This window comes from Sus scrofa, chromosome 1 (genome assembly GCF_054392235.1).
Source record: "Sus scrofa isolate SSC_HxYL_T2T_F1_AM1 chromosome 1, Sscrofa_HxYL_maternal_Yorkshire_Landrace_v2.0, whole genome shotgun sequence".
Lineage (NCBI taxonomy): Eukaryota > Metazoa > Chordata > Mammalia > Artiodactyla > Suidae > Sus > Sus scrofa.
Genome location: NC_139383.1, coordinates 72,718,819 through 72,738,520, shown reverse-complemented (window position 1 = coordinate 72,738,520; position 19,702 = coordinate 72,718,819). Strand labels below are relative to the sequence as shown.

Sequence of the window (19,702 nt, the reverse complement as noted above, 5' to 3'; positions counted from 1 at the left end):
GTTTGCCTCCCAGGGCTCACCACACTTTCACACACTGTTTCCAAGGAGCCTCTCCACAACCTGGTGGTTGGTATCATCCCCATTTCATTTATGAATACCCTGAGGCTGCAAGATTTTAGATGATTCACCCCAAGTTTTCTAATTTATAACTGAGAAATACAGAATTAAAACCCAAGCCTTCTCACTTCTCTGACACTGGATCTTTTTGCTTTTTTTTTTTTTTTAATTTTCTATCATCACTGGTCATTACTAAATGATAAGAATTTTACATACTGTATTTTAAGTGAATTATCCTTATTTTATACCTATTTTATACCTATGGTAGCATATATTCATAGCACATTCATATACTTGCATTTCTAAGAGCATGAATATAAGGTGACTATCAGATCAACAAAGACACTTCCTAAAATACATAAAATTAATTTTTTTTTAAAGGGGCTAGATTTGGAGCCGCCAAGTAAGTCCTTGGATAAGCTTCAATATTCCATTATCAGTCAGGAACCCTGTCAGTAGCCATAGATACCATTCTCATTCAACTGAAAAGATTTGTGAAGGAGTAAGAGCCTCCCGTGAGTTTGCTGCTCACTTTGGCTTTGGTCTAGAAAATCATGGACTCCGAGATTTGGAAATGAAGCAAAAGCAAATGAAGTTAGCTAGTTGCTACATGCTTTGTTTTTCATTTAAAAACTAAAACAGTTATCACTCATGTATGGAGGAATTCCAAAAGCATGATATCTACTCACCTGACAAAATCCTGAATGTGCTTTATATAAGGAAGAGGTCATAAGCAAACAGGTAGGTGAAGAATATATAAATGGATATAAAGGACATGTTTTGCATATATGAATATGCAAATATATTGCATTATGGATATTCAAATTGCCAAGAGCAGGAAGAAAAACATAAGGGGGTGAGCCACAAAATCCCTGAATGAAAAGAGGAATAAAACAATTGAAGTAATAATATCCAAATGAAACAAGAGAACTGGAAACATCTGGCAGCCAAGGTATCCTTATCTTTTAAGCACAGGTGTCTAACACAATACATGGAAAACTTTATTGCCCCTTTCTCTCCATTCCAGTAGCAGTTTGCCTATATCTCTATGAGAATAATTTAATTCAATCTAGTGCCATTTTTTCATTAACATCAGCTTGGTCCTGACCTAATTTAACTCCCCTACCCAGTTCTGAATGGTCTTTTATCATTCTGTGATACAAAGACTCTAACTTAAAATATAATAAAAAGAACATTCCACTTAGATTTAGATGATGTCAGACAGGATCCCAGCAGGGAACAGATGGCTCACACAGAAGAGATGATTGAAAAGTATTTACAGAACTATTTACAAGATGTGGGCAGGTGAAGGAAAATCAATAAGGAGTGGTGGAGCAGCTCAGGGCTTCCAACAGCAGGAAATCATTCCCACATCTATACAGACAGGTGGGGTGGGGCCGGGGGGGCGGGTAGTGAGTACTGACACTGGCAAGATCTGAGCTATAGCAGAGGTCTGCATGGACAGTAGGTTGAAGATGTGGTGTTGACGGGGCTGTGATGTAGGTTGCAGCTGTGGCTCAGATTCCACCCCTGGCCCACAACTTCCATGTGCCAAGGTGAGAGCCAAAAAAGATTAAAAAAAAAAAAAAAAAAGCAAAGAAGAGGTCCACCCATCAGAATTTGCAGCCTTCAGAGGAGTAACAAAACCACTCCCACAGTCCACCATGACCTCCCACTCCTGCCCTCCCCACTAAAGCCCCCCAGTGACTGAACCTCACTAGAAACTAGAAGGTAGAAGAGTTTTGTCCACAAAGTCTATAAATAAGTTCTGAGGAGCACAGAGGGAGGTGGAGAATGGATCTGAAAGGGGAGCAAACAGCGAATAACCAGAGACTGAAGTTTCACACACAGATGTTCATTAACAATAATAATAATAGCGAAAAATTGGAAAGAACCTAAATGCCCAGCAATAGGTGAATGAGAAAGAAAATTATTTTACATGTTTTAGTGACATGAGAAAACGCTTGTGACATAATGCTAAGTGGAAAATAAAACAGGATACGAAGGGCATCTAAATTGCTGCCTTTGTAAATTCATCTTTAGTGCTAAATTATATGAACACATGCATAGAAAAAGAATAGGAAGTGTTATCCATGCATAGTGAAATTACTGATTATTACAGCTATATGACAAAGTACCAAAATAGCTAAGGCAAATTTATATCAATAAATAAAATTAGGGCCTCAGTCATAAAGAACAGTCCCTTGGAAGGTTCACTGGACTGACCACTTCCAAAGAACACAGAACATTTTAAAAATGGCATCAACCTATCAAGCCTTTTTAAGGAAGATAACATACTTTCAGGGACTGGGATTTAACTCATGTGAAGAACATGAAAATAAACCAGGCACATTTCTCTCCAGAGCTCACATCATGCTTTCCTCCTTCCAGGAGTTCTTTAAACAAGGTATATAGAGAAGTCTGTATCATAACTACTTTAACCACTAAAAAGATCATGCCTCCCTAACCCCAATATGTCACTCAAAACAAAAACCATTCTAAATCCTAAACAAATGTTTGATATTTTGAAATAACATAAAACTTCTAGGCATACTCTGGATCTTTTTCTCTCCCACCTCTCTCTGCCTTGCTGATGTTGTAAGCACATGCTTAATTTACCAAGTACATAACCTAGCACTGGCACAGATAGAAGTACATACACACATGCATACAGACATACACAGAGTATGAACACATACACATTCCAGCACTAAGTACTTTACACATATATATCCATAGAAGAGGTGGATAGAACATTATTAAAGTTTTTTGGAATTCCTAAATTTAGCAGTATCAGCATTGAGAGCTCTCAAAAATTATAAATCCTTCATCTCGCATGAGTCTTAAGTCCTGTATCTCTCAGCCTCTGTCTTGTACATGTTTGAACATTTACTCTACTTCCTTATTATAATGTAAATGTGTCAATTTTTCATTATTTTAAATGGTGAATGTTGCAGCATCTTCAGAAGACAGGAAAATACGATACGTCTTCGTCTCCTACCAATAGAGGATGAATTGGTTTGCCAGCCCACATCCCAGGGCCTCACACACAGCAGGTGTCCATAAATGTTTGTTTACAAAATGAATTACACCAGTGCAGTTTCGCTCACATTTGCTTATCTTCCTGAGTGGCAGACACAGTCACCAAAGACCATACGTTGAGACCACTTTTGAGAGAGGTAACACCTGCTCAGTTACTTGAATCACATAAAAGAAGCAAACAATGTTTCAATTACCATTATCACTGGATAACTTTTTTTTTTTTTTTTTTTTTTGGTATTTTTAGGGCTATATCTGCAGTATATGGAGGTTCCCAGGCTAGGGGTCAAATCGAAGCTGTAGCTGCTGGCCTCCGCCACAGCCACAGCAATACTGGATCCGAGCCACATCTGCAACCTACACCCCAGCTCAGGGCAATGCCGGATCCTTAGCCCACTGAGCAAGGCCAGGGATCGAATCTGCGTCCTCTTGGATGCTAGTCAGATTCATTTTCTCTGAGCCACAACAGGAACTCCTGGATTTTTTTTTTCTTTTTTTTTTGTGGCCACACTTGTGGCATACAGATGTTCTTGGGCCAGCAATTGAATCCCAGCCACAGATGCAATCTACATGGCAGCCAGCAGCCAAGGCAATGCTGGATCCTTTAACCCACTGTGCTGGGCTGGGAATCGAACCTGTGCCTCTGCAATGACCCAAGCCACTGCAGTCAGAGTCTTAACCCACTCCACCACAGTGGGAACTCCGGATAATTGTTTTTAAAATTAGAGAAAGGCCATCATAAGCAGAACAGAGAGTGTGGTTCAAGATAAATAGCAAATTTCCAGCTGTACTCTAGAAATCAAGCATTACTAACAACTACAGTAATATATGCTTTAAAATAACTATAAATAAGTCTAAATGCCAGAGCATATGTTTTAGCTTAGTATAATGGAAAAAGAAATTTACTCTCTTCCATGACCTACTTTTAGTTTTGTGCATATAATAATACTCTTAGAAATTAATAGGCATTCTTGGAGTTCCCGTCGTGGCTCAGTGGTTAACAAATCCAGCTGGGAACCATGAGGTTGAGGGTTTGATCCCTGGCCTTGCTCAGTGGGTTAAGGATCCGGTGTTGCTGTGAGCTGTGGTGTAGGTCAGACTCGGCTTGGATCCCACTTTGCTATGGCTCTGGCATAGGCTGGCAGCTACAGCTCCGATTAGACCCCTCACCTGGGAATCTCCATGTGCCTTGAGGACAGCCACAGAAAAGACAAAGAGACAAAAAAAAAAAAAAAAAATTAATAGAATCCTTTTTAAAATTTTTTTTAATTTTGGGGGGCATTCTTAAATGTAATTTCAAAAATACATGTCATAATAAAATTCAATTTTCAGACAAATGGGTACTAGAGAGAAACTTACTAGCTCATATAGAAACAAAGATTATTTAAAGAGTTTTCATAATCATTTTACATCCAACTCTATAGATCTATGTCTTTCAAGCCAATGGTAATTCCTATAAATTTGGAGTTTTGGTCCCAAGGATTTTCTTTTCTCTTTGAGGGCTGTGATTAACTTTTATGTGGGGTGAAAAATCCCCAACATTTTCCACCTTAGGTTCCTTCGCATACTCTGAATCATGCCAGCAACAGGTGGTAGGACTTGGTGGTTTTGAGAGTAAACTGGAAATCAGGTGCAACAAGTTTAGTTAACATTTCAGGGACTGAGTCACTGATTCTCGGCAGTGGTATTTCAAGTTAAAAGTTCCCAGGAAAACAAGGGTTCCTCACAGACTTCCCAACACACATGAATTCCTCGTTCCTGGATATTCCCTTTCTCTAAATGGGACAAGGTAGGATGCAGATAATTTAAAAGGAGAAATGCTTCTTTCCTGATCTTTGAAAGGCTAACAGCTCTGAGAGTAAATGGATAACTCCATATCTATTGATTGCATCTGTTCTTAAGCTAAATACCTCCAAGGCACACACACACTCTACCACTCACTCATCCCCCCCAACCAGCTTTCGTTTGCTCATGGTGTGGTGAAAATATGTGCTTTGGAGTCTGAAAGACCTGGGTTCAAATGCTGCTCTGTCTTTTACCAGCTAATTTAGCTTGGGTGAGCCACTTCCCCTCTTACAGGTTCTGTGTTCTCAATTGTAAAAATGGGGATAAAATCATCTACTTAGAGGAACTATTATGAAGACTAAATGAGGTACACCGAATATAGAAACAACCATCACATAATGGATAATCAATAATTTTTCATGCCCTTTGTCCTAGAACTCTTGAGAAAATTTTCTAATGTTTACTTAAATGATATGAGGGAATGGGAGTTATTGGGCCATAGAGAAGTCTCCTCTTCCATTCCTCCTGCCATGCACATTTTCCTCTCAAAACATGCCCCAACCCAACTGGCTGTCACTTTTGTTCTTTGCTGAATTGTTCTTGAGTGGCATGAAGATAAAAACTGGTGCTCCCCTTAGTTTATCAGCTGCTGGCTTTGTAAAGTTGTGGCATTGTAACTGGGGTATGATTACACACAGAGAAAAGGAACCAGGAACCCTGTAACTAGCAAGGAAATCGAGGCACAAATTCCTGAGGAGATTCTCCACAGGAAACTACATGGTGAATTAAACACAGCCTCAATGCATCAACAGTTATCACCTAGATCTAGGACTTATTATTTCCATATGGGCATAAAAAAGAACTTTAAACAAAAGTGAAATAAGAAGGCAGGATACAATTAAGTACCAACAATGCACAAGGTACTAAGACTTCTAGGTCAAAGTACTTGAAACTTCTTACAAGTGAGATTAGGACAATCACAACATGCAAAAGTCAAAACTTTCAGCAAATGCCAGACATTCAGTCGTGCTTTGCTTTTATCTTGAAAAAAATCCAAATTCTAGTTTTAGACTAGCGTGTTTAAACACGTTTAGTGAGACACGCAGAAATACAAATGCTCTTGTTTCCAGCCAACGTAGTCTCCAATGAAGGTCTCCTGATCAATAATTGAATCTATTCCAGACAAAATTGTTTGAGGGAGTCAATACTAAAAGAGAACGGTTTTAACCCCATCTTGGAGCAACTACGTTTTCTTGTTTTGCAGGTAATAACAACCCACTTAGTTCATGGGAATGAAGCAGTGGAGAAGCCAGCCAACTTTTGCAAGATAGTAGAGCCGAGAATGGCTGGCAAGACCTAGGGAGCCTCCCCTGCACAAGCTTGTAAAAGGCCAGTTCTTGGGTTTTGGACATGGCAGCATGATAAAGGAGCCCCTTTGTTTCAACATAATTGTCAACAGTTTGGTTGGACTGTCTTATCTTTTTCAAACAGCTGATGAGAAAACAATCAAGCTGTGCTTTCCTAGGATATTTATGAAATCTGTCAGTATTATCAAAACATTTAAATGACAAATCATAAATAAAATATTATATGTTATAGCACCATCTTTATGTCAAGCCCTATAAAGGGAATTCTTGAATGGGTACAGTATAGAAACCATAATTATAAATGCCATTTTGTTATAAAACATGGCTTGTGAAAACTTTAAACATTTTTTTAAAAAAACATGGCGTGTGTGTGTATGTGCTGTTTGAGTTTTGGGTTTGTTTTTTTTTTTCTGTTTCTTGGGCCGCTCCCGAGGCATATGGAGGTTCCCAGGCTAGGGGTCAAATCGGAGCTGTAGCCTCTGGCCTATGCCAGAGCCACAGCAACGTGGGATCCGAGCCGCATCTGCAACCTACACCACAGCTCACGACAACGCCGGATCGTTAACCCACTGAGCAAGGGCAGGGACCGAACCCGCAACCTCGTGGTTCCTAGTCGGAGTCGTTAACCACTGCGCCAAGACGGGAACTCCGAGTTTTGGGTTTTTGAGGGTTTTTTTTTTTTTCCTTTTTTAGGTAGTAGGTAAACTACTAATTATAGCACAAACTCTGAAAGTATTCAATGTCCAGACTGAAGTGTATATATCAGCTGAATAACTAACAACTCAATCTGGGGATCAGAGAGTCTCATAGTTGTTGGTTTATGAATCTAGGCATAGTCATGAGGAAGGTAGATGAGTCAGCTGGGCTCCTGTTTTGGAGGTGGAGGCCAGGAATGGAGAGGAACAGTCTATAGCTTAAGAGAACCAAAAACAAACAAACCAAAAACCACTGGCTGAGCAGAAATCAAAAATAGCTTTTTTGTCTCACTTCCTCTATCTGCATTGCATTCTTTGAACTTCAGTTTCCTCATCTGAAAAATGAGAGTCTAGGCTTACTGCAGAGAGCCACTGGGAGCCTCAAGTGGGATAAACTATCTGCAATAGTTTATAATCTTTGAAGTGTACGGACGACATAAGGTGAAACTTGTATTCATTGGCAGACAACGCTCTATGATAAATCAGGAAATTAAACTAAAGGAGTCCAGAAGCAGGACTTCTAGTGACTAAAGCTAAAGTTACTCCTAGAATTGAGAAATTCTGGAGAGTTCCCGTTGTGGTACAGAGGAAATGAATCCGACTGGGAACCATGAGGTTGTGGGTTTGATCCTTGGCCTCGCTCAGTGGGTTAAGGATCTGGCGTGTCAGTGAGCTGTGGTGTAGGTGGCAGACATGGCTTGGATCTCAAGTTGCTGTGGCTATGGCATAGGCCAGTGGCTGCAGCTCTGATTCCACCCCTAGCCTGGGGACCTCAATATGCTCCAGGTGCGGGCCTAAAAAGCAAGCAAGCAAGCAAGAAAAGGAGAAAAAAAAGAAAATCTGACAACACACTTACCCTGAGCAGCAACTGTGAGCTTTGAGGGCCACCTAGCCAGCAACTTACCTCTGACCTTGCATGCTACTGCCTATGCCAAGACTGTGGGGGTGGGAGGAGGGTGTAACAACTACGCCCACTTTTAGGTTATGCTGCTTCCTGACAAAGCGTGGGCAGAAGCCCAGGTCTCAAGACTTAGACGCAATACTTTTGTATATGACATAAAGCTTGGAATGTCTGCTTTAAAATTGTTGTTTTTTTCTAAGATTTGGAACTCCAGCCCCAACCCTTATGAGCTCTGTGACACTAGTAAAACTATATTCTGCTCTATGCCTCATTCTTCCCCCAAATAGGAATAATAACAGTTCCTACCTCTCCGGGATGTTATGAATTAACTGTAGTGAGTTAATATTTGTCAAGTGCTTAGAAAAGTGTCTGATACACACAGCGTTGGTTAAATAAACTGCATCTTTCAACAAAATCTTTATGGAAAACAGCGTATTCACAGACATAGTCTAAAGTTGTTATTATAAGTCAAATGCTTCCTCTACTTTGTCTTATTCACAACACATGCTATTTTGCCTCTTGATCCCAATTACAAGATAATCCAAAGAACTGGAGTTCCTGTCGTGGCTCAGGGGAAATGAATCTGACTAGCATCCATGAGGATGCAGGTTTGATCCCTGGCCTTGCTCAGTGGGTTAAGGATCCAGTGTTGCTGTGGCCGTGGCATAGGCCGGCGGCTACAGCTCCAATTCAACCCCTAGCCTGAGAACCTCCATATGCCACATGTGCAGCCCTAAAAAGAAAAAGAAAAAAAAAAAAATTCCAAAGAACTATCAGAAACTTACGCCACTGTTTATTAACTAATTTGAAAAAAAAAAAAGATATGTGTTATGCATTGTGTCTTTATGTAACTGTTAGCCAAATTTTTTATTTGCATTACTGTATTCAAGATGCTATAACCTAACTTCTAATAAATGAGACTCAGGGTGGCTGGCTTGAAATGGCACACAACAGTATTAAACATAGTTCGGCAGCCAACTTCTTCATCACAAAATATGTTGCCAAACTTAACACTAACTTACTTTTACTCATTTAACTTCCACACATGGGAAGGTTAAAAAAAAAAAAAAAAAAGGCACTTGTTAATTCTGAGTTTTATTTTTCTGTGTTAGCTACAGGTTCAACTTGTCCTCATCTTCTCTTTGTTGATGAGAGAAGCCGGGGATACCATGAGTGAACTTTGGATGCTCTGCCTCATTGTGTGGCTTGAGGTTTCCCGGTATTTTATCAAAATGATCCCTTGTCTTGAAAGATCTGTCATTGCTTCACTTGCACTGAATAGGCTAATCCAAGAGACACACAGTGCTATAAAGACAGCACTAAGGCAGTGCTCATTCTCTAGAATGAAGGATTCTTATAAATTTGAATCCACTGAGGTATTCTGATGAGGCATTTGGGTTAGTCCAATGCAGCTGTGTTTTAAAGGAGCACTAGATGAGCTAATGAGACTCAACTGACTGGCTTTTCTTGCCAAACTTTCCACAAGTGTCAGATATTCATATGATTTTATCTTGAAAACTCACTTTGGGGCAAGATGTTGAATTCACATTTCAAACCTCTCTTGGGTACAAGTCCACAATTCATTCTTCTAAAGTGAATATATAAAAATACACCTATTGGATATGCCAGGCAATTTCATATGAAAATAAAGATAGGTTGTTTTTAAGGAAGAATACCTTGCTTTTAGAACATGGGCTATGCTGGACTTTTTTTGAGAGAGACTCCAGAATTATCTTGACAGAGACTGAGTAGACACCAAGTTAGCTGTGTACCCTAAATAACAATCCTCTTTGAATCTAAAAAATGTCAAGAACCACTCATTTGCAGCCTATAATTTTAGAGTGTCAATATCACGTTTACCTGTAACTTCAGCCAAGGTTTTCAAATCCATGTCACATTCCAAGCCCAATCTTTATTCCTAGATGCCAAAATATGACAGAAGAGCTGAAATAATCTCAAACTCCAGATATTTGAAATGGAAAATTATTTATGCATAATTCTAAATACATGATTCTCTTTGTTCTAAATGCCGCTGAAAAAATAAGTTTCCATGATTTTTCTTTTGCTCCAGTACTGGGTATAGTTTAAGATGATCATAACCTTAAGAAGATTTAGAGCCTTTGATGATCTCCATATGAGAATTAGAAAAAAATCTAATTATTCAGTATGAGCAAAACTTCTTCATGAGAGAAAAAAACTTTCTGCTCCAAGATAACCTGCCTGACCTCAACGCTTTTGATTAAATCTTTTATTTCTGCTTTTAATGCATCATATGCTACTTTATTCATTTTTACTCATATGCCCCATCCTCCACTAGACTCTGAGTTTCTTAGGAGCAGAGATAACCTCTAATTTCATTGTTCTATTTCCCAGTGCCTGGTATAGAGTAAGTGCTCAATAACTGTTTGTCGAACATAAGAAACTTCTGTTTAAATTCTGGTTGATATCATTTCAATAAAATACAGAGGGAATCTGTGCCATAGAATAATCCATCATTAATCCTAGAAAAATGATTCTATAGGCCAGATTGCATTGCTTTTCATGAACAGGATCTCTAAACCTCTTATTCAACAGGTAAAACATGAAATGGAGATTAAACAACTATTAAATTTTTTTCAAGGTAAACAGAAATGCATACAGTTCAATATTCAATCTCACGACTCAATTTTGAAATAAACGAATCGCATTTTTTTCCTACATGGACATTCCTGAAACACAATGACCCTTTAAGTGAACTGAAAGTCTAAGACAAATGTTTTTAATGTTCATTATAAGGTGGACATTTTAAATAAATATTAGGAGTTAGAATATAAATTTCAATATTGAATATCTTTGCTACATTGTTTTAATCATGGATGGATAGTAAAGCTGTGATTTGCTGTCTCATCCTTAAAAATAAAATGTATCATGGAAAGCTAAAGAAGAAAAAAGAAAGGAAACTGAGCCCAGAGGTGCTACCGGTCTCCACAAATGCTCATGTCACTTGGATAAGGACTAAGAAGATTATAACTGAAAGAGTAGTAATACAATGACAGAGACAAGTGGCAAAGAATTATGCTGTACCAAACATTGACTCCAAAATCACTCTAGGAAAAACGCCTCTAACTTCAAACTTTATCTTTGGTTTCCTAAATCAGACTTTGAGATTGAATGTACAAAGGGCCAACTTTTACAGCTAGAAAGGTACTCCCAGATCCTCAAAGGTACTTCAAGTCTTAACAGGCCTGGTTACAACTTCTTCCGGGCTTCTAAAGTTGTTTGACTCCATTTACAAAGTACAAATGGATTTATGGATGCTATCACATACTATGCAGACAACAATCACAGCTTCAGTGCCACAATCATGCCTGTTCCCACCACCTTTCATCTGTCCAGCACCTGCTTCAGGCTGGGCCCTGGGCCAGGTGTTTTACATAGATAGTATCTAACCCTCAGAGAGCCCCTAAAGGAAAGTGTTATTGTCCCCACTGAACAGGTGAGGAGGCTGAGGCTTAAAGACTGAGGCTTAGCCAAAAGTATCCAAATGGCAGAGGCAGATTTGGAACTGAGTCTGTGCAACACCACAGTCTATGCCTTTTCATTGCAGTGTGCTACAATTTATTGAGCCTCTGTGAACTTCCAGACACTGTGATAATTGTTTTAATATATATTTAGAAGTCTCTAAAATAATGATAGGAGGTAGGTCTCAGATCATGAAAGTGAAATTAGAGCAGTAAAGAAACTTTTCCCAGGAGTTCATTGCTAGTAAGCGATAGGGCTAAAATTTAAATTCCTGCTTTATCAGTGGTAAAAGAACACAAACCTCAAATTTCAAACTCTTGCCTTTGGCATAAGCTAAACATACTGGGATAAACCCAATATATATTAACCAATTTAGAGGCAATATTAGATAAAACAGACTTATCTAGCTATATCGTTTATGTTAGAAATTAAACCTGTTTAGAGTTCTAAACACTAAACCCGCCTCAAGAGGCTGGAAACTAGAATCAAGTCATGAAGACTCACACACTACAGTTCTAGAATGCTTTCCAGTAATGTTTTAAAGGATTATTCTTTTTCTGATGGGATAAAACAACAGTTTAACCTCACAAAATTCTAGTTATATAAATAGGGAGTAGGTTGTTTTCCCTTTGTAGAAGGAACAGGTCAATGCAAGGACAAAAAAACTAAGGGACTATTGACAGTCCTCAAACTTGAGCCTACGAGTCCTGAAATGAGGATGCCCTGCTCTCTGACACCAGCTGCATTTTTCCTCCAAACGAAATGAGGATCTGCTCATCTTCAGAGGATTAGGAGGCCCACCTAGCACCGGAGTTTGGCATCCCCACAGAGAGCATTAATGTCTGCTTCTAGGTTTGGAGCTCAGTTCGAGGGAGATCATCTTTAATTCACTGCATTGACCTTTAGCTAAGAGCCCACTTCTAATCAAAACAACACTGGGCGCCTTGATTAGGGAAAATAAAAAGGAAGTATTATTTCCATCATAGAGCAGAAAGTAAACACATCAAATCACTACTCAAAAGGAGGTACAGGCAAGATACTAGTAAGAAAAGGGAGAAACAGCTCCCACTTACTAAGCGCTCACAATGTGCCAGTCACTGCTCTGAGCACTTGACATGCAGTCACTTGTTTACGTTTGTAACAACTCATATTATGCCCCTCTTATAGATGAGAAAACCAAGACACAAAAAGGTTAGTGACTTGCTTAGGATGACACGGCTGTGTCACAATAAGTAGAAGAGGGATTTAAAGGAAGATGGAGAATCCATACTCTGGATAAACTGTTTACAACAGGAAGTATAATTCAAGACCTAATAAATGGTGTGCCACTAAGGGCTGCTAAGGAAGGTCTGGCCACAGCTCACCAGGCCCTCTCACCCACATCCCTCCATCCCTCTGATGGCAAGAGAAATATGTACGAGACAGGACATCAGGCTGGCCCTGGAGGGCAATGGCTATATTTCTATGGGAAATAGCATGTGACCATGTTTACCAACACCAAGCTGACAAAAACCTTTAAGGGTCAATTTTAGGAAGAGAGGCAGCACATGTACAAATTATTTTATGTAAAGAAAGCAGGCAATGGTCACTGATTCTTAAAACATCTACACCAAAATATTCACAAATATTTGCAGAGTACAGAAATGCGATGTCAATAAACTTTAAACCATCGTTGGAATGGTAAGCTCTTTTAGGAAGAGAAGCATTTCCCCCTCCAACCAACTCTATATATATATTTTTTTATATTTCTCCCATTAGAGCTTTGCATTTCCAATGATGATGACGATGTGATGGTTTTACATTTACTGAGTTTCTAGTCTGTGTCCAGAGTGTGATGAGTTTTACATTTGATAACATAAACTATCATTTGATATTCACGACAGCCCTGCAGCATTAGTACAACTATTTTCTCCATTTTCCAAATGAAGAAGCTGAGACTCAGAAAGGTGAAGTAACTTGCCCGAAGTCATGCATCCAGGACATAAACTCATTTTTGTTTGCTCTTAAAGCCCATAATATTAACCATGTATGCCCAGCTGACAAGTGTGGCCACCTGACTGTCCCATCCTTATATAGAGACCAAGGCCATAGAGAGGGCTACACATTCCAGCTGAGGTCCACCACCTCCAAATCCTGGACAGAAATGAACGAAAGTGGGCAGAAGGCTTGAGAGAGTCACACTGGCCAAAGACAGGCCAGAAACCTAAGTGTGCTTTACTGAAAACAGGTACACTTTGAAGGAAACTGAATATTTATAAACAGAATAACTAGAAAAATATTCCAAAGACAGACCAGTAAGTTTAGTTCTAAGAACACTTAGTACAAAGTTCATCCTATTTCTGAAGGAAGGAAGGGAGGGCTTCAAGACTGAACTAAAACACAAGAAGCTCAAGGAGAGAAACAAAAATTCTTATTTTTAGTCTCAAGTGTATTTGCATTTGAATAAACTGTCTACAGCTGTGTATTATCTCACTGTGATAGACAGGAAATGATGAGACTAGGTCAGATAAGAACAACCACTATGGAAGTGTTTAAAATCTTTACTGAGGTAGTAGGAAATCTACTATTATGGAGACATTATTAATATATTTTGTTAGAAATTTCAATTTTGGAGTTCCCGTGGTGGCACAGAAGAAACGAATCCAACTAAGAACCATGAGGTTGCCGTGAGCTGTGGTGGAAGTCGCAGACACAGCTCAGATCTGGTATTGCTGTTCCTGCGGCATAGGCCAACAGCTGTAGCTCTGATAAGACCCCTAGCCTGGGAATCTCCATATGCCGCGGGATAGGCCCTAAAAAGATGAAGAGACAAAAAAATAAAAAGAAAAATAAAGAAATTTCAATTCGTAATTAAGCACAGTGTCTTTAAATGGATTTTTTTTTTGAAGTTCTATTACAACCAATTACTACTGGGAATAATAAATATAAGAAAAAATTAAATGCCTTCTCTTTTAGCAACACCTCTTCCTAGGTCATCACACACACTCAGGCTACCGTGAACCACTTGTTCAGGAAGTACTTCTCAGGAAATACCATGTTCTTCCCAGTGTTGGTGATGTTCACAGTGCAACCTCTGCCTGGAACTTGTACTCCTCCCCTTTTCTAAGTCACTTCAGTCATCCTCTTCCAGGAAGCCTCCCTGGATCCCCTCCTCTATACAACATCTATCATAGCACTTATCCCACTGTTTACTTTTTGGTCTTCTCAAGAGACTAAGAATTCTTTGAGGACGGAGACCACTCTCATTTTTGATATCCCAGCACTTAGTTAATAAAATTTTTGCCAAATGAATGAAAATATATTGCAAAATTAAGACTTTTTTTTAGAAACAAAAGGAAAAAAATACGTCTAAAATGTAAATCTTATACATTATTCTGGACCTCATTGTCCGTGAAGGCGTGTTTTAAAAACACATCCAAGAGGATTTACTGTATATTGCCATCCGTCCTTCATTTAAAATATTTTACTCCCCTGAACCTCATAAATACAGTTACTATAAACTTATCATTGTTCAATGAATACATCAATTCAGATAGTATAATAATTATGCATATAGAAGAAAATCATCGCAAAATCATGATTACAATTTAAAAGCATAATGGCCGTTACACTTTGAGTAATTAGATGCTGCCTGGTTCTGCCACTGATTTCAACGGAGACAAGCCATCCACCCTTTGGCCTCAGGTTCCCTACCCATTAAATGGGGGTCAACATCCCTGCCACGTCCCTCCTCCTTCAGACCTTGTGAGGGCAATGGAGATACAATACTTAGAGAGTGCGAATCTTCACAATTAAGGCACCATTATCAAAACTATGATAGAATCCCAGGGTGGAGTTCCCATCATCATTCCTTACAGTAATGACCCTTCACAACCCTCCTGCTCTCCTTAGCAGGTTGACAGCATAGATTCTGGCGTTAAGTCCTTACGCATCAAAATAAAGGCCACATGGGTGGGCAGAAGTTCCTCTCCTCTGGTGCTTGGTCTGAGCCAGAAGCCGAGAGGAACCTGTCCACTCGAGGCGGCCACCACAGCCCCTTTCCGGACCCAGTTAAGCTCTTGAGGGGCTGGGGGAGAACCGACCCTGCACCTTTCCCCGCCACCGAGAGGGGTCGAACGACACCAAGGCTGAAGAGGACTCAAGGGTCAGCACAGCAGGAGTAGAAAGCGGGGAGGAAGACCGGGGGGACTTACCTGGCCTCACCGACGGACGCGCGTGGCGGGTGCGGAATGAACACCCCACAGTCAGACCTCGGAGACTGCTGCTTCTTTTTGGACCGCCAGATATGGAAAGAGGTGTGCTTCTTGAGAGTCTTGGACGGGCTGGACTCCCCATGGTCGCCCTGAGGTGGCGACGACAGCGGCATCTTCTCTTCTGCCTCCTCCCCGGCTGCTCGGACGCTGCCCTCCCGACGGCTCGGTCTTACTAAAACAACTCACCTGGGCTCCCGCTTGCCCGCCTCTCCTGGCGCGCAGTCCGACCCCGCCCCCTCGTCGCCCGTGCGGGGGAGGGCAGATGCTTAGAGGACCAGGGCCCAGCAGAGAGCGAGCAGCAGGGCAGCCCAAGCCCTCTGGGCGGAGGCGACAGCCCGGCCGCAGCATAGCACCGCCACGCGGCGCGGGAGGCAGGAGGCGCGGGCCAGGTGAGGCGCGCGCGCCCGGGGCCCCAGGTAGGGAGGACACGCCCCCCACCCCAATCCGCGGCCTGGTGGAGACTGGCGGCCGCGGGGCAGCGACACCTACCGGACACCCTGGCAGCCGCGTCTTCTGACACTGCATCGCCTCCTGGGGATTGGGAGCTAGAGCTGGATCAGGTTTTGATAGCGCCTCAGTGCCAGTGCCATCAGTCGCCTGCGGAGTAGTTGGTCACCCTTGGCCCATGCTAGGCTGGCACGAAGAGTTGCTTAGCCATGAACACCGCCTGCAAAAGGATGGGAGAGGCGCATCCCATGGCTGTGCCACCCAGCAATTAAGGCTAGGCTATAGGCTACTCTGGCCTTTAGATTTTTTGGACAATGTCGTGTGCTGGGTGGCTTCTGTTCCTGTTTGTAAACACGGGTGCCAAAAAAATTTATTTGGATTTGTACTTCATAAAGCACAAAAGGATAAAAGTCAGAAGGGAGGAGTTCCCGTTGTGTGGGTTAAGTTGTCCCTGAAGATGCGAGTTCCATGGCTCAGTGGGTTAAGGATCCGGAGGTGTGGTAAGCAGATGCACTTGTGGGATTAGGTGTTGCTGTGTCTGTGGCATAGGCCCCAGCTGCAGCTCCCATTGGATCCTGGCCTGGGAACTTCTATATGCTGCAGGTGTGGCTGTAAAAACAAAAAACAAACAAGCAAATAAAAACATAAGGGAATGAGACCTTTTCTCCAGTTCCCAAGGGCTTAAATAGACCCCTCACTGTGAATTAAATGCCGGTCCCACAGTCTCTGTCATCTGCTTTACTGGTAATGACTTCCTTTTTTTTAACCTCACAACCATGTTTAAATAGCAAAGGGAACTAATATTTAAGCAAAGGAAGTCCATGAACAATTATTTTGGGCATTATTAGAGTATAAAAAGTTCAAGAACCATGTACCACTGCAAAATGCAGTACAAGTCCCACTTACACTGTAATATTTTCTTCTTTCTTTTCTCTTTGAAGACCCAGCTTATTCATTCACTCAGTCATTCAGTGAACATCCATTTTTATTTAGTTATTTTTATATTTACATTTTGATCAATGTAATCCTACCTACAATTAAAAACACAAATCATTAAGTAGGTAACAAATTTTTACATATTTAAAATGTTTACATAAATGTTTAAATATGTAAAATGTTTACATAAATTTACATAAAATGTTTTTAATAAAAGACAGTTGACGTTGTCTAGAAAGTCCTTCTGTATGTGGCTTTTATATATACCGTTATAAAAATATAGACCATTTCCCAAACTTCCTTAGTCTCTCTCCCATCCCCTTCTAGTGCCTTATCCCTCCCTTCTGTAAAAGCTAACCATTATTTCAGTTTTTATCAATAGAGATTAATTTTGCCTCCTCTGGAACTTCATTGAAGTGGGATCACAATATGTACTTTTTGTATCTGTTTTGAGCAATATTAGTCTATAAGAATCATCCATACTGCTGAATGTAGCAGCTTTTCATTTTTAAAAAGAAAAATTATCGTGTACTATTCCATGAGAAAAATATACCACAATTCACTTTTCCCTTGTACTGTGCATGGACATTTAGGTGTTTCCAATTTGGTGTTATCATGAATAAAGCTGATATGAACCTTTTTCGACATAAGCGCCCATTTCATTTGGATATGTACCCAGGAACTCAGCCTGTGGGTAAAAGGATGAACATATATTCAGCTTTAGTACATTGTGCCAAACAATTTTCCAAAATGGTTGTATCAATTTATTCTCCTTTCAGAAATTCATTAATTTCCAGTTTTTCTACACTTTCACCAACATTTAATATTATCAATTGTTTTTTAATTTAGTCATTCGAATGGAGGTGTACTGTTATCTCATTGTGGTTTTAATTTATATTCCCTCAAGAAACATTTGTTGAATTTACTGGGTACTAATTATATGCCAGGTCCTGACTTAGGGAGCAGGTGGTGGTGACTGAGAGACACATGATGATATACAACAAAGGCTAAGAAAATTAGTAGAGGTATGTACCAGGCATTACAAGAGTATGGGAGCATCACTAATCCAGCCTGGGAGTTTGGGAGCGGGGAAGAGGAATGGTCAGTAAAGGTTTATTTTCTAAAAGTAACCCTTAAGTTTATTTATTTTTTTCTTTTTATGGCCACACATTTTTTTTTCTTTTTATGCACCTGCCATGCAGTGGCAATTCTAGATCCTTAACCAATTGAGTGAGGCCAGAGGGTTAAACCTGTATCCTCATAGAGACCATGAGGTGTCCTTAACTTCTGAGCCACAATGAGAATTCCCCTTAAGTTGAATCTTAAAGGGCAAAAAGATTAGCGAGAAAAAGGGGAAGAGTTCCTGTTGTGGCTCAGCAGTAATGAACCTGACTAGTATTCCATGAGGATGCCGGTTCAATTCCTGGCCTCATTCAGTGGGTTAAGGATCCGGCATTGCCCTGAGTTGTGGTGGAGGTCGTAGATGAAACTTGGATCCCGAGTTGCTGTGACTGTGGCGTGGGCCGGCAGCTGCAGCTCTGATTCGAGAAACTTCCACATGCCACAAGTGCAGCCCTAAAAAGCAAAGAAAAAAAAAAAGAGGGGGCGGGGGGAGAAGGAAAGAGGAAAAGAGAAGCAAAAAGGGTAAAAGGAAGAGGAAAAAAAGAGGATATTTCATGCACATTTGCTCAAATATTTACAAGTTCAGTAATTCAGTATTTCCTCCAAGCAGAATTCTTCATGCTACCCCTTCTCTGTGACATTAGAGGATCTGGAACATATTTCATTTATCACACTGTCCATATTGCATGGACAATATTTGTTTACATATGTGTCTCCTATTAGCCTGAGAGATACTTAAGAACATTTCTCACTTATTTTTATATTTTCAAAATGTAAATATCCATTCATTGAAATAATTAATCAAATGAATTGGTGTATTAACCTAGTTGAATACCTAGAATATTTCAGGCATAGATCTTTCAGACGATTTGCAAGGGCAGAAGTCACGTGTCTTTTTCACTACTATATCCCCAATGACTAGCACAGAGCATGGCACAGAGTTGGCACCCAATAGATATATTTTATCTGAATAACATAAGAAATTAGAACTTAGCATAGAAGCATAAGAAGCCTTGTGATTGATCTAGTGAGGGAAACACATCTAAATACAACTTGATAAAAACTTGTACAGGAGTTCCTATACAAGACTCAGTGGGTTATGAACCCGACTAGTATCCCTGAGGACGTGGGTTCAATCCCTGGCCTTGTTCAGTGGCTAAAGGATTCAGCATTGCCATGAGGGGTGGTGTAGTTTGCAGATGCAGCTTGGATCCCAAGTTGCTGTGGCTGTAGTGTTGGTGGGCAGCTGCAGCTCCAGTTCGACCCCTCACCTGGAAACTTCCATATGCCCTAAAAAGCAAAAAAACCCAACAAAACAAAAAAACAAAAAACTTCCATATGCCCTAAAAAGCAAAAACAAAAACAAACAAAAAAACCCCCAACCCTCCAAAAAAAAACAAAAAAAAACCCAACTTGTACAATAAAATGATGTGTTCTAAACTGTTTCACTGTTTTTCAGTCATTGCAAAACCAGATCCACTTGGCTTAAGTAATAACTTAATTATCATAGCATGTTAGATGGCCTTCAAAGCTGGAGAGCCAGACTCTGAAGCCCAAATGTGTCCAGTCACCCCAACAGCTGGTCTAGCAGACACCAGC

The 19,702-nt window shown here is 40.3% G+C and overlaps 1 protein-coding gene across 2 annotated transcripts in view; it reads right to left on the bottom strand.

Moving 5' to 3' along the window:
- CRYBG1 (crystallin beta-gamma domain containing 1) overlaps positions 1-15,782 on the bottom strand; it is a 211,196-nt gene extending 195,414 nt beyond the window's left edge. For both annotated transcript variants that reach the window (XR_014806521.1, XM_021090505.2), the window contains exon 1: positions 15,539-15,782. Coding sequence is in view for 1 of the 2 variants with exons in the window: in XM_021090505.2 (XP_020946164.2) it covers positions 15,539-15,711 (173 nt within the window). In the remaining variant the exon portion in view is untranslated. The remainder of the gene's footprint in view (positions 1-15,538) is intronic.
- Positions 15,783-19,702: the final 3,920 nt, after the last annotated feature.